The following is a 22,180-nucleotide window of genomic DNA, read 5'->3' as shown; positions in this document are numbered from 1 at the left end:
CCTGGAAGTGGTTTTCCGTGGTTTTCCCACTTCTCCTCCAGGCAAATGCCGGGATGGTACCTAACTTAAGGCCACGGCCGCTTCCTTCCCTCTTCCTTGTCTATCCTTTCCAATCTTCCCATTTCCCCACAAGGCCCCTGTTCAGCATAACAGGAGAGGCAGCCTGGGCGAGGGAGGTACTGGTCATTCTCCCCAGTTGTATCCCTGACCAAATGTCTCACGCTCCAGGACGCTGCCCTTGAGGCTGTAGAGGTGGGATCCCGCACTGAATTCGAGGGAAAATCCAACCCTGGAGGGTAAACAGATTAAGAAAGAAAGAAAGAAAGAAAACTGAAGTTCTGTCTTTTCCTTTATAGAGGTGGAGATCCTTAAGTAATTAATGACACAAGATTATTTATTGTCTGTAAGAGTTTTCTGAGAAATGCATGCATTTCTTTATGTTTGTAGGTGTTTTCAGTACTATTCTTCATCATGCTGTACGCCCTTGGAGTGGGCAGTGCTGTGGCCCTGGTGGGACTGGTGATAACCGCAATACGAGACCAATGGCCTCACCTACCCTACTGGCCCGTAGCGCTAGCAACCTGTTGTGTTGGCTTCCTGGTCGGCCTGATCTACGTAACGCCCGTAAGTACTGTCATCTGCAGGCTTAAGAAATGGGATTCCTTAAAGAACAGAGTATTTGCAAGAGAGTCGTGAAGAAAGCGTCCATTGAAATAAGCGGCTACTGAAGGCCACTTTGATGAGGTACTGTATGTTTAAAATCGATCGGATGACGTCCGGCTCCATGGCTAAATGGTTAGCGTGCTGGCCTTTAGTTCAAGGTGCCCCGGCTTCGATTCTCGGATGAGTCGGGGATATTAACCTTAGTTGTTTATTTCCACTGGCTCGGGGATTGGATGTCTGTGTCGTCTTTAAAACATAAAATGAAAGGAAAACAAGGAAATAATAAGGCAAAATCAGTATTAAAACAAAACAAAAATTTCATAGTTTCGTCAATACTCGTGAGCTAGAAGTTCTTATTAACATCATGCATAATATATCTTACTTTTGTTTAGTTTTGTATGTTTTTATTATTTTGACTGTTTAGTTCATTAATCAGTGACCGATAACAATATAAGGAATTTCAATCAATCAATCAATCAATCAATCAATCAATTAACAGCTGTCTATCGCTACAATTTTGTTTTCGTTTTATCACTTTCATTTTATCGTGCCTGTACGCACTTTTTAATGTTAATTCATCAGCACATCGATTACAAAAATAAGTACTCCGGAAAACTGGTTGAACTTCATAGCACAGGGTATGATTTAGTTTCAGAAATGCTGGCTCAGATAACAATATCACCAACAACAAAACAGATCTTAGAGGGAGGTCCGTTTACTGCCTGCCCGGATGGGAAGAACGGAGTAAGGGGCATGGTTGCCATGGAAACGTGGACGTCCCCACTGAGGTTGCTATGGAGATACGCCTGCTGGCCTGGTCGAGTTGCTTGGAGTTGCCAAACCTCTCTCTTCTGAGCGGTCTGAAAGAACAAGCGAGCCGGAAACGAGGGGAAGGAGAACGGAATGCAAGAATGTGGCAACATCGTTCAATGGCACGTGTAATGCTCCTCCCTCCAGCCCTATCTGTCAGAATGCTTCTTTAAGTACAACCTGTGACAATAAAGTTCGGTTAATAGTCCTTTACTATCAACATAGATGAACAATACACGACAGTGACCTTACTGCCCTTCGAAATAGTCCCCTCCCATAACTATGCACTGCTGAGATCGGCGATACATGTCTGGAAACTTTGCAAGAAGGCTTAGTTTGGGATGGTGTTCAAACGCCTCGTCGCGTTTCGTTGGATGTCAAGAATATCGTCAAGCCTTTTTCCTCTCAAAGCGAGTTTGATGAGTGACTTTTCGGCTCTGACCTTTTTTCCGACGAGGGTATCCCGGAGAACGTCATTCTATGCTTTGCCGTTTCGTTTCAGGGTCATACCTGAGACACCAGGTTTCATCCTCAGTGAAAATAGAGTTCAAGATATTTGGTGTCGCATCCGCCGTTTCGACAAAATCCTGTGAAGCCTCTAAACGTGCCTGCATCTGATCGTCAGTCAAGTGATGTGGCACAAGACGAGAACACGTTTTCCTCTTCCCTAACTTCTGGGTAACGATTTGTCGCACGGATTCACGGTTAATCTGAAGTTCATCCGCTCTCATGCGCACAGCTAATCGCCGATCGTTTGTGATTAATGTCCTCACCTTCGTCACTGACGGCGGTCGCCGGTTTACCGCTACGGGGGTTGTCAGAAACACTTTCCAGGCCTCCTGGAAAACGGGCGAATCACTCGTACACACACTCCAAGGACAGTGCTTGATCTTCGTAAACACGTACCAGCATCGCATGCGTTTATTTCGGTGTCTTGCCAAGCTTAAAAAACAACTGTACATTGATCTTTTGATCGTTCATGTTCCTGTTCGCAGTTCAGAACCAACGCACTAAACACGCACTGTGTCAAACATGTCTTACACGGCACACACACGATGCTCAATTGAACAACGTTGGGAGCAGGTGGTCAAAACCTGCTGCTACGTAGGTGCAGCGTTGTGTGTGGCCAGTGTTGCCGGATCGACCGTTCTCACTTATTTCACCGAACTTTATTGTCACAGGTTGTATTACGGGGATAGTAAACAATCTAGTAAAAGAATACCTGGTATTTCAACCAATCACAGCTACCTAGAACTACAATTTTATCGTTTCCAGTTGCCGTCAATAGTATCTACACTTGTCTCACAATTTCTCCACCTTGGATCTTTCACGCTCCTTGATGTCTCTTTAATTTTTCCTTCAAACAGCGCCATATCACGGTTCTGTCCTCATTCATCCGCTATATATAGTAGGCCTATGCGTAGCCTCTGTAGCACGGGCATGTCTTACCTTTATTGGTTCATAGTACTTCCATACCAGGATCCCAAGGAACAGGACAGGAATGATAAGAGAAAGGAATGGGGTAACTGTACTGTCCTCGGAGTTGTCCGTGGCTGCTTCTTTCGTATGTTTTCAACATGGCGCCTATTTCCCTGGTCGCTTTTTTCACAAATTCATTTATAACATTTCTCCATGTACTGGTATACGCATGTTCCGTAAGACGGAGTTAAGTATTCAACTGACAGTGAGCAACTGGACCCTACAAATTTCAAGAGTGTAGTAAATGCAGAAATGAGTACGCTTATAAAACTGAACAAATTACAACAAATACAAGTCGTATAAAAATATTGTACAGTAAATGTATCCTACAAAGTGAACACAACATATGTGAATTACTCGATTTTTTAAAGTATTTTAACAATATAACGAGTGCGAGCCTTTCGTTCGCCACGTATGAAGGAGAATATCAACACTATTAGAAACCTTTTATCACAACGAGACAGCTGTAATTAAAAGAAGGAACATAACTTTCGGATGAAATAGAAATCAAAAGGATGTGTTATTCTTCCTTGGGTATTCTACATGTTTTAATGCTATTTATTCGGGGAGTCAACGACCTAAGAAGATGTTTTGCCCCTATATTCTACGTGTACTCAGAAGAAATAATCCAGACAGTTCTGTCAGAAGAAACTGCCGTGTCAAAGTTAATTGAAAAACAAGTGGCCACAGCTGGTTCGTGGTCAGACAACTCTGCGCTCCGACCGGCCAACCGAGCTGAGGACGGGTGGCCACCGGCTCTACCGTGCCTCAACAGTGGCTCTATGGCTCTGCATTCGGTAGATGGGAAAGGGCTGGACCTCAAGGCTGGGCCCAACTGTTGGCTATCCTGAGAATGGTTTTCCGTGGTTTTCCATTCTCCAGCAGTAAGGCGAAAGCTGGGATAGTTCCTCGTATAGACCACGGCTGCCAACCGCCTCACCTTCTCCGAGCATCTCCTTCACCGTAACAAATCTCCCGGCCTGAGAGACGGCGTCACCGTCTAAGAGGCCCGCCTCCCCCTTCAGGGGAGGAATGAAAACATTTTAGTAGTAGTAGTGCCAGCGATCAATATGGAGTCGTACCCTCCAAATCCCCACATTGCCCAGAAAACTGGAAAAGGCACTTTATCTGTTCTATGTAATTGTATGTTCCTATATCCACGGAAGAGCTGTTAAAACCTCATTGCTGTATGTTCCAGGGTGGTCAGTACATTCTGACTCTGATAGATGGCTACTCAGTCACGTTCACCCTGTTCGTCCTCGGCTGTGTGCAGATGGCGGCCGTAGCATGGATATACGGTGAGTGTTACCATTAGAATAATGATTCGTTTATAAGCTATTTTATGATAATAAATATTGAATTTTCACGACCACATTGTACTCGAAGTAAACTTTCAACGTATGAGGTCGTGTTCAGTACATACGAAATGTACCGAAGAGATGTTAAGTACAAAAATGGCCACCTGGACACTAGTGGTATCCGAACACAGAACCTTCCGATTTCAAGTCGGATGTTCTTACTAACTGAACTATGGTGGCTTAGACAACATTTGTTCTCTACTTAAGCCGGGCTGAGTGGTTCAGACGGTTGATGGCACTGGCCTTCTGCCCCTAACTTGGCAGGCTCGAACCTGTTTCAGTCCGGTGGTATTTAAAGGAGCTCAAATACGTCAGCCTCGTGTCGGTAGATTTACTGGCACGTAAAATAACTCCTGCGGGACAAAATTCCGACACCTCGGCGCCTCCGAAAACCGTCAAAGTAGTTCTTCTTGCGGCTCACCCTCACTCGCCCCTTCACTGTTCTGCTCTTCTGTATCCACATTGCATTGTCCACTTCCATATGGGTTGATCTCCACTCCTTTCTCCACTTCACCCCTAGTTGTTTCTGCTTCCTGCCTTCCATCTTGCACTGCCATCATTCCCCTCTCAGAACTGACGTGTCCGTCCATCTCTTTCAGCTTCGCCATTGAGTGCTCCTTCACCCATCTCCCATTCGTCACCACTAGTCTCTGACCTCTTATGCGGGCTTTTAGCCCCTGCTTCCTCGTTTTCCAAAGATGCCTGTTCAGAATTTTCATGTTTTCCACACCATCTTTGCCCACGTCCCTCCTCACCCATACTGTCTGACCCTGCAAGTTACTGCCGTTTCTTAGCACAATTTCTGCCATTAAGGTAGAGAAAAATTGCACCCTAATTGGTTTTCGCCCTTTCCCTTTGCCCACTCTCTCCACATCGTCTATGTCCACTTCACTGAAATTTATCTTCATCCTATCTCCTATGACCTCTACCACCTTATAAATTAAATCAATCCTTCCTTCTTTCTCTCCTTCTTCTACACCATTTTTAAATATGGCTTTCTTCATTCTCTCCTGCCTGAACCCCTCTGCTTCCTTCTTCATCATCAACACCTCCTCTTCTAGATGTTTTACCTTCCCTCTTAATAACTCTGTTTCTTTCTCATTCGTCAAAGTAGTTAGTGGGACGTAAAACCAATAACATTATTATTGCCCTGCATTTAACATTTCTTCTGTATACAGAGTGAACCCGAACTCCACCGACAAATGTTCGGAGGTTGTTCAGGGATGCCTTCTGAGTACATTAGTATAAGAGACATTCGTCACCAGATGGTTCACCGTACGCGGTACAGCGCTAGCATTCGAAGTGGAAACTGACGGAACCGTCAGAATCAGTCTGAGAGGGAGTCACATAACATGTGTACACACATATGAAAGTATGACATTGACACAAGTCTGGAATGAAACATCTGGCGATGGGGAGCGTACGAATTTGGAAAACACTGAAACGAAATAACAATAGTGAAGGGACAGTGAAGGGAACTACTTACGTAAATCCTTAATGACTGGCAACGACGTAATACTCGATAGTCAGTGTCCCTGTTGAAATTGTTAGGATTTCTACGTATTTCCACAGCTTCCCGTCTTCTGAAGACGCAGAGCAAAGTTCTCTGGGAAACGCAGAGAATTTAACCTTATATTCTTGACACGGCATACGCCCAAAAGCCTGTATATCATGTCTATAAGTACGGGCCGTGAAAGCATCAATAGCAACAATAAATGCTAGTTCTTGACAAACGCCGGGATATCGGAATTCAGTCTCGGAGGAGTTCTTTAACGTGCCAGAAGCTAATGATGCCGTGATCATGGTGGTCGACATTTTGAACAATACCTGTGAGGGGACAGTTCTGCATTTGTTACGTACTGTACTATACTGTACACTAGCAGAACAGCGTTTGAGGGTTGTTGCATTACTCTCTGTTTCGTGTTGTACAGTTTGGTTATTGCATATTACAGGTTTTCACTGATATGAAGGTATTTTCACAGAAACAAGTATGATTGGTGTAACAAAACGAATAAATCGTAATTACATGATTACTCTGCAACAAGCCGCCGGAGACCACATGTCCCTTATACGAAAATACTCAGAAGGTATCCCTGAACAACTGCCTAAAGTATGTACTGAGCACAACCCTTCTTTCTCTCTTAATCTGCTTACCCTCCAGGGTCGGATTTTCCCTCGGACTCAGCGAGGGATCCCACCTCTACGGCTTTGTCCCGGAGGGTCAGACTTTTGGGTGGGGATGAAACTGGGCAGGAGGAACAGCACTTCACCCAGGTGGCCTGATCTGTTGTGCTGAACGGAGGCCTTGTCGGGGATTGGAAGATAGGAAGGGACAGACACGGAAGAGGGAAGGAAGTGGCCGTGGCCTAAGTTGGGTACCATTTGCCTGGAGGAGAAGTGGAAAACCACGGAAAACCACTTCGAGGATGGCTCAGGTAGAAATCGAACACCCACTACTCAGTTGATCTCCAGAGGCTGAGTGGACTCCGTTCCAGCCGTTGTGCTACTTTTTAAATTTTGTTGCAGAGCCGGCAATCGAATCCGGGCCTCCGGGGGGTGGCAGCTAATCACACTAACCACTACACCACAGAGGCGGACACTCAGCACGACCTAATAAGTTGAAAATTTTTTTTTAGTGTGTTGTGTTTGACCATCAAAAAGGAATTAAGTATGCTTGAAGTTTTACGTGAGTACTCACACCACCGGGTGAGTTGGCCGTGCGGTTAAGGGCGCGCAGCAGTGAGCTTGCATCCGGAAGATAGTAGTTTCGAACCCCACTGTCAGCAGCCCTGAGGATGGTTTTCCGTGGTTTCCCATTTTCACACCAGGCAAATGCTGGGGCTGTACCTTAATTAAGGCCACGGCCGCTTCCTATCCCATCGTCGCCATAAGACCTATCTGTGTCGGTGCGACGTTAAGCAAATAGCGAAAAAAAATGTACTCACAGAGATCACAACCACAGCATCTCCAATTTTATGAGGAATCCCAATCACACTGACATACTATATTGATCTTTTTAAGAAATCCTCGAGCATGTCTGGAGCCTGTGTATGTTAACAAGTGTCAGCCATGGGGTCATAAAATTTCTTGGTTCTTTGAAGTTTTCAAGATTTCTCAATGACCTCAAAACATATGGTGACGCATATTGAGGATATAATCTGTATGATGGCGTAACATAAAAAACAAAGAAATCTCGAAAGTTATGAGGATTACGTATTTACTTATGTTTACGGATTTTCTTCTCTAGGAGTGGAGAACTTCTGTCAGGATCTGGAGTTCATGCTGGGCCGCAAGACGACTCTGTACTGGCGATTGTGTTGGTGTTTCTTCACACCTGCGTTACTGTTGGTAATCCTGCTGTACGCGCTCAACAACGTGCAGCCTCTCCAATACAACAACGTTAATCTACCATCCGAAGCGTATGGTAAGTTACAGCCTTTGTCATAAACTTTTTAAATGTTTTGATCTTTTCAGTATCAAGGTATGACAGATTTATGTCGCTATGACATATTCCTCAGAAAAAAAGAAATATATACGTGTTTTGAGCATGACAATGGATCCTCACGGTGATGCAATTTTAGGAAAACCTAGCATGTCGTAACATGGTAGTGTAATGGTTTTTAAACGTTTTAAGGCAAGCAGGGAATGCCAAATAATAAACAGGTACGGAACAGCAACCTGTTAGCCAGTTGTAAGAGCTCTCTTTATTGTTCCGGAGATTCCGTGGTTCACAGAGGGATAAGAAGCGTGAGGGTTGAATGGATGGACAAGGAATTAACTAGAGCAGAAGTTAACACAACAAATTTTGAAATTTTATTTCTTTCCTCTTTTTCTCGTTTAAAAATTGAAAAATAGAAAATATGAATGAATAACAACAATATTAATGAGATCGTCAGCTCTAGCAATATAGGGGACTTAGAAGTCCGAACATCAGGTACAAACCAAACCAAACCAAACCAAACCCCATCGCACTACAGCCCTTGAAGGGCCTTGGCCTACCAAGCGACCGCTGCTCAGCCCGAAGGCCTGCAGATTACGAGGTGTCATGTGGTCAACATGACGAATCCTCTCGGCCGTTATTCTTGGCTTTCTAAACCGGGGCCGCCATCTCACCGTCAGATAGCTCCTCAATTCTAATCACGTAGGCTGAGTGGACCTCGAACCAGCCCTCAGGTCTAGGTAAAAATTCCTGACTTGGCCGGGAATCGAACCCGGGGCCTCCGGGTAAGAGGCGGGCACGCTACCCCTACACTACGGGGCCGGCGATAATTATCAATATGTTGATTTACATAGAAAAGCGCCTTATTGCTCTTGACAGGAACAATCTGTTACAAGAGCATGTTTTGCTCCGATCATTTACACAACATAGGAGTCTGCGCTCCAAATATACCATCGTCCCGCCTCGCAGAGACGTTAGGTTCTTATGGCGCACTCCAATTCTGCCTGACTACCTATCGGTTGGCCTCAATTGAAAAAGGGGCCGATGACCTCGAGGTTAGGCCCCTTTAAACAACAAGCATTATCAAGCATCAACCTCAATTGAATTATTTATACTAAGTTGCCTCAATGTGGGCTTATCTATTGCTCGACAGTGATAGGGTTCACTGTTCCCAAAGGGAACTAACACCAGAAAAACTTTACACGCAGAAATAAATATACAGGGGCATAATTGCCCATACTAAGGGGCCTTGGTGTAAAAAGAAAAGGTTGCACATGACCGACCATAAACAAAAGGCTAGGAGGCGAAACACTTGCCCCCCTTACAGGAATAGTTGGGGTGACTTAATGAGAAACATTAGTGCCAAAAGGATTTACGAAGTTTAGAGGTTTTTGAAAACTTTAGTCACCCCATGCAAAGATGAATAGGATACGGCGGAGCGTCACCACTCTTCATTCCCTTACAAGGACCAAGGGGAATGTTTTCATTCCCCTTCCCGAAGGGATGGGGCGGGCCACCTAGAAGGTTACGCCTTTTCTCTGGCCAGGAGATTTCGCGGGGTTTGGAGATTTTAAAGGATTGGAAGATAAAAGGATGGTGCTTTTTAATTTTGGTGGTGTGGGGGATTGGCCTCTTGGCTAAGGGTGCAGTCTCTGCTCTTGTGCTTTGTATTAGATATACTTAGATACATACATTACAAGTTATTAGGTTTACATTTATAAGATACATTGCATATTACAATTGGTGTGATGATTGAGTTACAATTGGTGTTTGTTCAGCTGTTAGGGAGTAGTAGGTTGAGGTTTTGTTGGTATAAGAGGGTTATGTTGTCGAGGGATGTGAGTAGGAGGTGGGATTTGTTAGTTGGATTCGGTAGGTGGTGTTGGGGGGTTGATGGGGACGGTTGCTAGGTGGGTGGGGGCGGGTGGTGGGTTGTTGAGGTGAACGGGATGATTCCACCCTGTAGTGCCTTCCAAACAGTTGTATTCCTTGTTGAATAAGAAGTTGGGCATCTTCTTGCGGTTGGAGTACGAGACGCACCATGTATGTGGGCCCGGCTGAGTTGTATATTCTGGTTGCCTTCTTCAGTTGTGTTCCTGAACGTTGAATTTCGTGGCAGATGAGTTCTGCTGGGATGGCTGGGTTGACACCCCGGACGACTACGCTGGTGGTGGACTCGGGTGCTGGTGGAGGTGTCCTGTTGGGCTCGGGAGCTGGTGGAGGTGTCTGTCTTACTGCGTCTGTAGTCATGGAGGCTTGATCTTCTTCTGACGGCCGGTGTGGACTGGGAGGGGAAGGAGTAATAGGAGACGTCATGATAGGGGAGGAGTGAGTCATCACTGAGGTGGTTATGGGAGTGTTGGTGGGGGAGCGGACGGGAGTAGTAGCGGTGGTGGTGGTGATGGTGATGGTAGTGGTGGTGGTGGTGTATAGATGGGTTAGCGGGTGACGTGGTGGGGTATATGGAGGAGGTGGCCTTGTTGTTGGTTGCTCCAGTTGTCGGGGTGGCTTGGTTCCCGGGTCCGGTCCGAGGTCATTTGCCATGTGTGGTGGACATGGCTCTGCAAAGTGCGGCTTTCCATATATGTAGATCCCAAATCTTATGGCTGTCTGGACGGCTCGTTCTGATGCTAGTTGGATGAGGACTCTGTCGGTGGGTTGGTAGTTCACTTGTATCCGGCGTAAGTTGGTTATAGGTATACCTTCGTTCTTGAGGTACGTGAACAGGGCAGCTTCTGTGAAGGATAGATCTACGCCAGGTAAAATGCAGTTGGGCATGGTGGAGGGAGGCCGACTTCCAGTTTGGTGTCTAGGCCTGATTTTGCTTTATTGTCACGGCTAAGGCACGAAGTTGAAGCTGGAGTGCTCCCTAGCCGTAATAAAAGTAGCGTTTTCGAATTCCGAGTTTATTACCTGTTTCTGAATAGGGAATAGAACAAAGTCCTCAGACTTGACGAAAATTCTACATTTAAAGTACCAGATTTAGAAATTCACATAAAATAAAAGAGGTTTGAAACCTTCCCCTCAAACTAACCGCACGATCTATCACAAATCCAAGGAAAATCTGCCATTACCTTGAGTCGCTGGGCGTTCCTCACGCAGGCCGCGCCCCTGCCTCCCTTCGGACACGCCGCACTCCCAATCACTGGAGCAGTTCAGCTTGCTTGCTTCAATGCTTTCATTCCCCACCCTGAAGGGGTGGGGCGGGCCACCTAGAGGGTGTCGCCCTCTCTCTGGCCAAGAGATGCGGGCGGGTTGGGGAGATGTGATGGAAGAAGGAGGTGGGTAAAGGATGTGGAGAGTGAGGAGATGGGAGAGGAATTGTGCCTATGCCTGGGTATTACACAATTGCTTTATTTAAGTCATAAGTACATGATACATAAAACATATATGGTTTACGAAAGGGTGTGAGGGATAAGGGGGTGTGCAAGGGGGAGAGATGAAGTGTAGAAGGAAGTGCTGGGGTAAAGGTGCAACGTAAAGAGATGAAGGCTGGCTGTCATGTGATTAAGTGAAGTGAGGAGAAGTCGAAGGAGTTCAAACGTTGGGATGGTTGGGGGGATGAAACCAGTCGGAGGAAGGGGAGGACAAACTGGTGGAGATGGGTAAACAGGAGGAGGGTCCGGCCGGGGTCGGCGACGAGGAAAGGTAAATCGGGTCGAAGGTTGGGGAGGCGAACGGGAGGGTTCCACACGATGGTGACGGTCATATAGCTTGATCCCATGAGTGATGAGTTGGTTCACGTCTTCGGGCGTCGGCAGGTGGAGGCGAACTAAAAACGTTGGACCATCAGCGTTGTGTATCCGAAGTGCTCGTTGTACGGGCAGTCCTTGCTGACGGAGGTGAGTAGCGATGATGTCAGTAGGAATACTTGGGTCCACCCCGCAAGCAACACAGCTGTAGTTATGAGTACGGTTGGGCGACGGTGGTGGTGATGGTGAATTGGCCATGTTTGTTGAAGTCCCAGTGTTTGTTCGCTCGGCATGTGGCTGGGAGGTTATACACTGAGGTCTTGGTTGATCAGTGTTGGGAGGGTTAGGGAGTGTAGACATCATAAGGGGTAAAGGATGGGATAGAGTTGTAGTGGTGGTAGGGTGGGTTGGGGAGGTGGATGCAGTGGTGGTGGTGACGGTGGTGGTAGTAGTTGTGGTGGTAACAGGGTTGGTATGACTAGGAAACAACGGTGGCGATGGAGGAGGGGGTGAGGTTACGACGGGCGAAGCAGTTGTAACGGGCGTAGTAGGTTCATCTTCTGGCAGCTGGGCTAATATATATGATGGAGTAGAGGTCGCTCGGTATCGGTAGCCATGGAGGAGCGCTCCGGTTGCTTGGAGGCGATTGCGGTCGTCTTCAAAGGCAAAATACAGAAGTACATCGGGAGATGGGTCGGGGCCATCATAGAGCCGTGAGGCGCTATGGACGCCGGTCCCGCGGAGGGCAGTCTGGATGTCGTCGTTGGAGAGAGCAAGGCTGACTTCTTCGATGATACAGGTATACATGGTGGGAGGCCGACTTCCAACTAGGTGTCAGGCCGTTATGCGTGTTTGGGATCGGCGGGGTGAAATAGTAGAGGTGTGGAATCACCCGGCCGAACAAAAAGAGACCTTGCGTGGAGAAGCGTTCCTTGGCAGTTCAGACAAGCGCCCTGCTTTTATAATACTTTTAAGGGAAGCTTCCAGAACTCTTTACTGATTGGCTGGATTCCAATACATACACCCGGTTTTAACTGGCTAGAGAAAATATTTCCAAGTTGTTGATACGTTGATTGCAATCCAGGAGGAACCAGCAGAAGTGCTGACAACTGCGGAATATAAAAAAACAATACTCCGAAGCAGGTTTATAAACATCGAAAATAAACATGACTTTATGAAATAGAGTTTAGCCCGCTAGAGGGAGTAAATAAACCGATGGTAGAGACATCTACCAGTTGATGACCAAAGTTTCTTGTAGTTCACAAGTTCAGTTTGTTTACATAGATGGCCTTAGAGATGGCACGCAGATAACTGGCCGGGAAAGCTGTACCCCTGGTACATTTATAACTGAAGATCACTGGTGTTCCTCAAAACACTTGGCATCATCACTGTTTGTATGACGGACTCAACGTGTTAAAACATTTATGAAATGTTTTACAACAGAGCGTAAGTTCCAATGAACTCTACATCGCCAAGGAAATAATTCGTTAATTGTAGTCTTCTTTCGTTGGTTATAACTGTCCGTTATTTATTCTGTTATGTCATCATTACGAGGCTGGCGTATTTGAGCACATTTAAATACCTCCAGACCGGGCGAGTTGACCGTGCGGTTAGGAGCACGCAGCTGTGAGCTTGCATCCGGGAGATAGTGGGTTCGAACCCCACTGTCGGCAGCCCTGAAGATGGTTTTTCGTCGTTTCCCACTTTCACGCCAGGCAAATGCTGGGGCTGTACCTTAATTAAGGCCACGGCCGCTTCCTTCCCATTCCTAGGCCTTTCCTATCCCATCGTCGCCATAAGACCTATCTGTGACGGTGCGACGTAAAACAAATAGCAAAAATTACCACCAGACTGAGCAGGGTTCGAACGGCTTTATCAGAAATTACTAAAGGATCCAGCATAGTGGAATAGGAGTATATTTTGAAAAATATAGAGATCCATCCACACTGGGCAGTTCAGTATCCGGCTTCGAAGTTCGAAGGACAATGCTCTCTACTATTGCGACGAATGGCAGACAAGATATATATTGGCCATGAGTGTTCCTGACTAGTTCAACACATGGTCTGCATGGAGCAGCGCCGTGGTTTGGAGATTTTTAACCTCTAACCAAGACACATTCAAACACATGAGATGAACAGAAGTAGCTGGAATAAGTTGTAGAGGTAACAGAAAGAAGAAAAAACAGACACGAGTATTTATTTCTTATTTATGAATTCGTATTGCAGATAATTAGATCTTACTTACCGATACTTGATGAAGACTGTGAAAGTTATAACTGCTATTTTGGATCGCTGCTTTCAAGGCTTGTCAGTTGCTGCGCGTACGACATTAATCGATATCGGATATGGTTAGTTGGAATAACAACAGTACTCTAATGTGTATCATTCAGATTTAGTTACGGGACTAAGGGTGAGACCCACATACAGTATGGTCAAATACAAACACTACTGTGAGTTTTAAAACGGCACTGTACATGCAAGCACAGAAATTGTGTCCCGACGTAAACAATCAACACTGCCCCACTCCAGTACCGAAAAAGAGGGGAGGAACGGGTAGTGCTGAAGGCACAGTGTGTGTATTGCTATACATCCACCACTGTGCCCATTTCAATCACAACACTCTTGTAGCGGGCTGTCTACCTGCAGCAATGCGTTAAGTGTGGAGGTGGTGGTATACCACGTTTTGTTTATACCGGGACACCATTTCTGTGCTCGCGTGTACATAAAGGCGCACGTATTCACTCTTATACACAAAACAACGAACACTTTAACGAGCGAGATGACTACGCGGCTCGGTTCACGTAGCTGTGAGTTTCATTCGGGAGAAAATAGGTTCGATAGTCGGCAGCCCTAAAGACGGCTTTCAATAGTTTCCGATTTTTTACGCCAGGCAAATGCTGGGGTTGTACTTAGTTAGCGCCACTGTCACTTCCTTCCCACTTTCCTATCCCATCGTGACCACAAGATCTATCTGTGTTGGTGTGACGTAAAGCAAAAGTGAAAAAAATACCTGTGTTACAACCACATCTAAGAGTGAAGAAAGCTACTCACAAACGTCTGATCCGAACCGGTATCTCACAGACCAAAAATCGAACATCGAAGTTTGGTCGGAAGGTATCAGAAGTCCAGAATTTATCGATTATAGATAACACATAGAGTTTACTTCCTATAATAATTCACTCTGCGTGTAATTTTAAAAAGCAAATGCATTTACGGGATTTTTAAAAAATGCCAGGATGCTACCTAACTTAAGGCCCCGGCCGTTTCCTTCCGTCTTCCTTGTCTATCTCTTCCAAACTTCCCATCCCCCACCAAGGCCCTTGTTCAGCATAGCAGGAGAGGCCGCCTGGGTGAGGTACTGGTCATTCTCCCCAGTTGTATCCCTGACCCAGAGTCTGAAGCTCCAGGACACTGCCCTTGAGGCGGTAGAGATGGGATCCCTCGCTGAGTCTGAGGGAAAAACCGACCCTGGAGGTTAAACAGATAAAGAAGAGAAAGAAGAAAAAAGTCTAAAATACGCGAAAACCCGGAAATACGGTAGATTTGGTAACCCTAGCCATGTTTGACTTGGAGCCCTGTGCTGGGCTTGCATCACACTTTCTTCCTTCTATCGAACTTAGATTCGTCGGAAAATATAACAGAGTTCGACAATTCGATCGGCTTGTTTCAGTATTCCTTTGCAAACTGCAGGCATTTATTAAGGTTAATTTCCGAAATGTATAGCTTCTTCATAGGTCATCTACCGTTCATATTAACCCGATTCAAAAAACATTGAGTATAGTGTGAAGATTCACTCGCTTGTTGGACGTTATCTGGATATCCGCAGCAATAGTTCTTGCACTTGCAAAGGGTGACTGACTGACAAAGGTTTTCTAGGGCCACCTAGAGAGTTACGCTCTCTCTCTCTCTCTCTCTCTCTCTCTCTCTCTCTCTCTCTCTCTCTCTCTCTCTCCCTCTCTCTCTCTCTCTCTATCTCTCTGTCCAAGAGATTCGGGCGGATTGCGGATATATGATGGAGGAAGGAAGGGGTAGGGGGTACGGAATGTGAAGAAGGAGGAGATGGGATGGGGTTTGGCTTCTTAGCTAACAGGCTTACAACATTATTTTATTTCAGTATTATTTACAAAAGGCCGCCTCTCCGGTGTAGTGGTTAGCGTGATTAGCTGCCACCCCCGGAGGTCCGGGTTCGATTCCCGGCTCTGCCACGAAATTTGAAAAGTGATACGAGGGCTGGAACGGGGTCCACTCAGCCTCGGGAGGTCAACTGAGTAGAGGTGGGTTCGATTCCCACCTCAGCCATTCTCGAAGTGGTTTTCCGTGGTTTCCCACTTCACCTCCAGGCGAATGCCGGGATGGTACCTAACTTAAGGCCACGGCCGCTTCCTTCCCTCATCCTTCCCTATCCCTTCCAATCTTCACATCCTCCTACAAGGCCCTTGTTCACCATAGCAGGTGAGGCCGCCTGGGCGAGGTACTGGTCATACTCCCCAGTTGTATCCCCCGACCAAGAGTCTGAAGCTCCAGGACACTGCCCTTGAGGCGGTAGAGGTGGGATCCCTCGCTGAGTCCGAGGGAACAGCCGAACCTGGAGGGTAAACAGATGATGATGATGATGATTATTATTTACAAAAGTTTTTTTTTTTTTCTTTTTTAACATGTACATGTACATGTTCTACAGTTCGACAGTACCTGGGACATTAACATAAGAGTTTTATTTTTTGTAAACGTTTACTACTACTAAAACGTTTCCATTCCTCCCTTGAAGGGGAAGAGGGGCTGTCTGGACGAGGTGGTAAGGGCGTGCTCGGTTCGCCCGGAAGGACGTGGGTTCGAATCCCCGTCAGGAACTCGTAAAATTTAAGAAACGAGATTTCCACTTCCGGAGGTGCATATTGTCTTGAGGTTCACTCAGCCTACACCAAAAATTAATACCAGGTTAATTCCTGGGGGCAAAGGCGGCCGGGCTTAGGGCTAACCACTCTACCACACCACGTGCCGCGGTTAACAATGGTGGAAGCCTTTACCTTCCACTCCTCCAAGGGCCTTCATGGCCTGTACTGAGGTGACTTTGTCTTTGTTTTGTCTGAAGGGGAAGGTGGGTCTCTTCGAGGGTAACGCCGTCTCTCACGGCGGGAGATATGTGAAGGAGATACACGGAGAAAGTGAGGGAGTTGGCGGCCGTGGCCTATTCTAGGTGTAACCGGAGGTTGACCTTCCCCGGCCAGTTAAACTGTGAGCCTTCTCTAAGGCCATGTAAACAAACTTCAGCTGGTGTACTACAAGATACTATGGTTTTCAACTGTCAGATGTCTCTGCCATCGGTTTAATTGCTCCCTCTAGCGGGATGAACTCTAATTATTTCATAAAGAAATATTTATTTTCAATGTTGATTAACCTGAATCTTAGGACTTTTCTTTTAATATGCCGAAGTTGTTAACACGTTAGCTGGTTCTTCCTCGATTGTAATCAACCTATCAGATTTTTGGACATATCTTCTTTAGCCAATCAAACCCGGTGCATAGGAATCCAGCCTATCAGTAAAGAGTTTTAGAACCTTCCTCTAAAAATACTGTAAAAGCAGGGTGCTTTAGGGCCGTATTGTCTTAATTGATCCAGTGATTGTGAGTGCGGCATGTCCTAAGAGGGCCAGGGGAACGGCCTGCGTGAGGAAGGCCGCAGTGACTCAAGTAATGGCAGAATTTTCATAGATATGTGACAGCACCTGCGGATGGTTTGAGGGGAAGATTTCAACCTCTTTTATTTAATGTAAATTTCTAAAGTTGGTGGTTTAAAGGTAGAATTTTCGGCAAGTCTGAGGACTCTGTTCTATTCCCTTCTGGGAAATATGTAATGTAAGGGAACAAAGAGTGACGACACTCTGTCGGTTCCCATTCTACTTGGCATGGGGTGACTAAAGTTTTATAAACCCCTAAATTTCTTAAAATTTATTTAGAATTAATGTTTCTCATTTAGTCACCCCTGTGTAGTATAGAATTAGCCTCTGTACCATTGGGCCTTAAGGCTACTTATGGTTTTAACTATTTCTATAAGGAGGACAAGTGGTTCGCCTCCTAGCCTTTTGTTTATGGTCGGTCATGTGCAACCTTTTCTTTTTACACTATGGCCACTTAGTACAGGCAGTTATGCCCCTGTACATTTCTTTCTGTGTGTAAGGATTTCTGATGTTGGGTCCCTTTGGGAACAGTGAACCCTGTAACTGTTGAGCAATAGATAAGCCCTCATCGGGGCGTCTGGGTGTAAATACTTTAATTTAGGACAACCGATGGGTTGTCAGATGGAACTTAAGTGCACCATAAGCCTGTGCGAGGCTGGACTATGGTACTTTTGGAGCGCAAACTCCTACGTTGCGTAAATGATTGGAGCAAAACATACTCGTGTAAAGTATTGTTCCTGTCAAGAGCAATAAGGCTCTGTTCTGTGTAAATCAGCAAATTGATAATTATCTCAAGTTTTATACCTGATGTTCGGACTTCTAAGTCCTCTATATTGTTAGTCTTTTAAATTGTTTTCTCTCCGTCTTGCTTTGAGGCTGTTAATTCTATGTGTGAATAACGATAGTCACACAATGTTTGACGCGGAGGATGGTGGGCTTGAATATATCATAGGAAATGGATTCATTATGATCCGATTCCTTGTATTCAGATTTTCTTCTTCTTCTTCTTCTTCTTCTTCTTCTTCTTCTTCTTTTCCTACTGCTTTTCCCACGCCTGTGGGATCGCGGGTGCGAACTACGTCGCACATGTGGATTTGGCCCTGATTTATTTTTTCGCAAGCTGCTTTACGTCGCACACACACAGATAGGTCTTATGGCGAGGATGGGACAGGAAAGGGGCATTTACCTCGTGTGAAAATGGAAAACCACGGAAAGCCATCTTCAGAGCTGCCGACAGTGGGGTTCGAACCCACTATCTCCCGAATACTGGATACTGGCCGCACTTAAGCGACTGCAGCTGTCGAGCTTGGTGGCCCTGTTTTACGGCTGGATGTCCTTCCTGACGCCAACCCTATCTATCTATCTATCTATCTATCTATATATATATATATATAGCGAGAGAGAGAGAGAGAGAGAGATAGATGTAATCACTATTGCGTGATTCTGTGATAGTTGGTAGTGTGGTATGTTGTCTGTATTCAGATTATTATCCCAGCTAAAATTGTGCAAACATGAGTTCACGTAGGTAGTGTATGGAATGACGCGTGGGACTCCGCCTCATTTCAATTTGGGAACATGTTATCATCGGAACTAGTATAGTGGACAATGTAATCGTTGCCTCGTGCAATGGGCAGTGCATTCTAGAGTTTAATATTCGATGGATTTTTTTGAGACCATTCATTCAAAAGTAATTACTTCATGAAAATCCACTGAACCACAAATAACATAATTGTTGCATTCGGGCGAAAACGACCTGATCAAAGATATACCTGCCATCTAGGAACGTGCATACGACTTAACAAGACGTCGACGTCAACTTTGCTGCGAGGTTGGAGGAATTAATTTTGGAAAAAAATCTCATGTAGTGTTTATGCTATACTTCGAAAATAAATTTCGTCAGAAAATCTTTTGCGTTACTGTTTCTTTGGAGTAAAGTGCATTCCATAAATTTCCTACACAATGTCTTTTCAAATGAATATTGTTCTTTTCACATGAAAGTTCCAAGGGACAGATAATATCATTTACTTCAATTTTCTGTATTTCTTTTTCTTTCAGTGGCTGGGTGGGTCCTGTTCGCTTTAGGAGTTATAGCAGTTCCTATCGGTATAGTCTACCAGTTCATCAAGAATCGACACCTACCACTCAACAAAGTGAGTACCGTAGACAACTCGACTGTCAGTATCACAAATATCATCATGCTCTTACTCCCCAATATAAATTCCGTTTTCATCTGCCTAATTTACCTAACCGTACGTGTCGTGACAGAGACGGAGATGAGGATCACATGCTTTTTTCAATGTCATTTAAGCATGTCTGCACGCTTTTCCCGCAGTCTTGTCCGTCTAAAACATCCTTTACCTTAAGCGGCCCTTACACGATCATTAATATTGACAATACAGTATGATATTGACAATAATATTGATCATTTAAGGTGAGAAAAAGAGTATTGACGGTAGATATTGAAGCGATATTGATGATATCCAGATTTTCTGATTTCGGCGCGTCAATATTTAAAAGTCGAGGGGATATTGTTAATATTTTTGATCGTCTAAGGATTACATGTAATTATTGGAACTACATTCCTCTTAATTTGCTTATTAAGACATTTAATATGCCATTCTTCAATTAATCATCACTTTGGATTCGAAGTTGCCGCATTATATTGACACTTTGTCGACGTAGTATGATTATTCTTATATATTTCTATCTACTGATGGGGAAGATAATTTATTTATTTATTTATTTAGTATATAAGTACATTTGACTTCCAATCAAAAAGACTGATTTATTCAAAATAAATAATCTGAAAAAATTACGCTGTTATCCCTAAGGTAACTTTACCTTATAATCGTTATTAACGGATCAATATTCATAAATCAATATTTTAATTACAAAGAGTTATATTTATCTTTGTGTTGCCCCAACAAAATACGGTAAAATACATATTAACGATACCACTAAACAAAATATGTACAATATGTACGTTAATAATATTACCAATACTCAGTTGTTGCCGCGCTTCAATCAATCAGTCAATCAATACTGATCTGCATTTAGGGCAGTCGCCCAGGTGGCAGATTTCCTATCTGTTGTTTCCCTAGCACTTTCTTAAATGATTGCAAAGAAATTGGAAATTTATTTAGCATCTCCCTTGGTAAATTATTCCAATTCCTAAGTCCCCTAAATTATTCTAAGTCATAAGTCCCCTACCTAAAAACTAAAACTTTCCTCAATTTGTTCTCTTGAATTTCAACTTTATCTTCATATTGCGATCTTTCCTACTTTTAAAAACATCACTCAAACTTATTCGTCTACTGATGTCATTCCACGCCATCTCTCCGCTGATAGCTCGGAACATACCACTTAGTCGAGCAGCTCGTCTTCTTTCTCCAAGTTCTTCCCAGCCCAAACTTTTGCAACATTTTTGTAATGCTACTCTTTTGTCGGAAATCACCCAGAACAAATCGAGCTGCTTTTCTTTGGATTTTTCCAGTTCTTGAATCAGGTAATTCTGGTGAAGGTCTCATACCCTGGAACCATACTCTAGTTGGGGTCTTACCAGAGTCTTATATGCCCTCTCATTTACATCCTTATTACAACCCCTAAACACCCTCATAACCATGTGCAGAGATCTGTCCCCTTTATTTACAATCCCATTTATGTGATTACCCCAATGGAGATCTTCCCTTATATTAACACCTAGATACTTACAATGATCCCAAAAAGGAACTTTCACCCCATCAACGCAGTAATTAAAAATGAGAGGACTTTTCCTATTTGTGAAACTCACGTAGGGAACGGAAGTGATCTTTGTGCGGAGTATTATGGATTATACGAGTGACCTTGAGAAGATGTAGTGGCAGCACGTCACCCTCTGTTTAATCAATACATAATTGCTACCACGTTTTGCTTTAAATTCAATATGCGTTTCCCTGCTTTTACTGTCATGCTAACTACTTTCATACAGGTACTTAGGCAGGTAGGAAGGTATCTGGAAAATGGAATTCAAAACACTTACTTTCATGTAGTCTCGTAGGACATGAACAAGAATTCCACACATTTCAATTATAGCATCGCTGATAGTTGCAGCAAACATGATGACAGAGAACTTGAAATCTTCAAAATTTCTTCCTGTAGCTAAGTACCTCAGAGTTAAGGCTAATCTTTCATTAACAGGGGTGTATTCCCTCATGTTTGTGTTCTGCCTTATCGAGAGTGGTTCTACCAAGTGTAATGATTTTATGAACGTCCTTTCTTTCGTTCTGAAATAATTGTGAAAATCTTCCGCATCTGTCATTCTGATTTCCCTCAGCAGCCTCAAATAAGAATATTCTTCACGTTTCTTCAAGCACTCTTTCATCCGCCAATTTCGCTGAACTCGACGAATACTTCCGAGAGCCAGAATTATAGCTACACAACTTCTTTTTTTTTTTCGATCGTCTATGTTTTCAAAACACACAATGCCACAAAAATTCACTTGAAAAGACACAATTTCACTAGTCCGAATGGTGGAAACAAACGTACTGAACACATTTATTGATACAATTTTTGACTATAATATTGATCGTGTAGGGTATGGCGATATTGACCGTGATATTGACAGGAGTAAACGACTGTTTTGATAATACTGATATTGTCAATAATATTGATCGTGTAAGGGCCGCTTACCAGTGTTTCCTGTTTGTTGCATAATCCTACTGCTGATACGACTGACGCGATCAATATGTTTCTTGATGAGTCTAAAATTGCATTATAACACAATGTACTGTCATAACGTTTTATTCTAAAATTATACTCCTGCTTCCACTGTTCTAGTGTTTCCGCCTTGATTGCTTTTTCAGATATACAGTGCAGTGCAATAGGTGTGTGAATGACTCTGTTATTAGGTGTTGTGTATAGTTGGGCCCACGAGAGTTGAAGTCTGATATTTGAGCGGCGAAAGCAGTAACTACGATGTACGCTGCATTGTCATAATTACCTCATTCTACGGCATATCACCCTTTCATACAGGCTGAATATTTAATCAACTATGTTGGCCTAATGCAATTCAATCAACTTTGGCCCGT

At 44.4% G+C, this 22,180-nt stretch overlaps 1 protein-coding gene across 2 annotated transcripts in view; it reads left to right on the top strand.

Moving 5' to 3' along the window:
- LOC136874678 (sodium-dependent nutrient amino acid transporter 1) overlaps nt 1-22,180 on the top strand; it is a 123,876-nt gene that overhangs the window by 87,746 nt on the left and 13,950 nt on the right. For both annotated transcript variants that reach the window (XM_067148316.2, XM_067148317.2), the window contains 4 exons: nt 448-624; nt 4,151-4,250; nt 7,558-7,734; nt 19,170-19,264. In XM_067148316.2, coding sequence (XP_067004417.2) covers nt 448-624; nt 4,151-4,250; nt 7,558-7,734; nt 19,170-19,264 — 549 coding nt within the window. The remainder of the gene's footprint in view (nt 1-447; nt 625-4,150; nt 4,251-7,557; nt 7,735-19,169; nt 19,265-22,180) is intronic.

This window comes from Anabrus simplex, chromosome 5, assembly GCF_040414725.1.
Source record: "Anabrus simplex isolate iqAnaSimp1 chromosome 5, ASM4041472v1, whole genome shotgun sequence".
NCBI classification, from domain to species: Eukaryota; Metazoa; Arthropoda; class Insecta; order Orthoptera; family Tettigoniidae; genus Anabrus; species Anabrus simplex.
The sequence above is the reverse complement of the archived record's forward strand: the minus strand, read 5'-3'. Positions and strand labels throughout refer to the sequence as shown.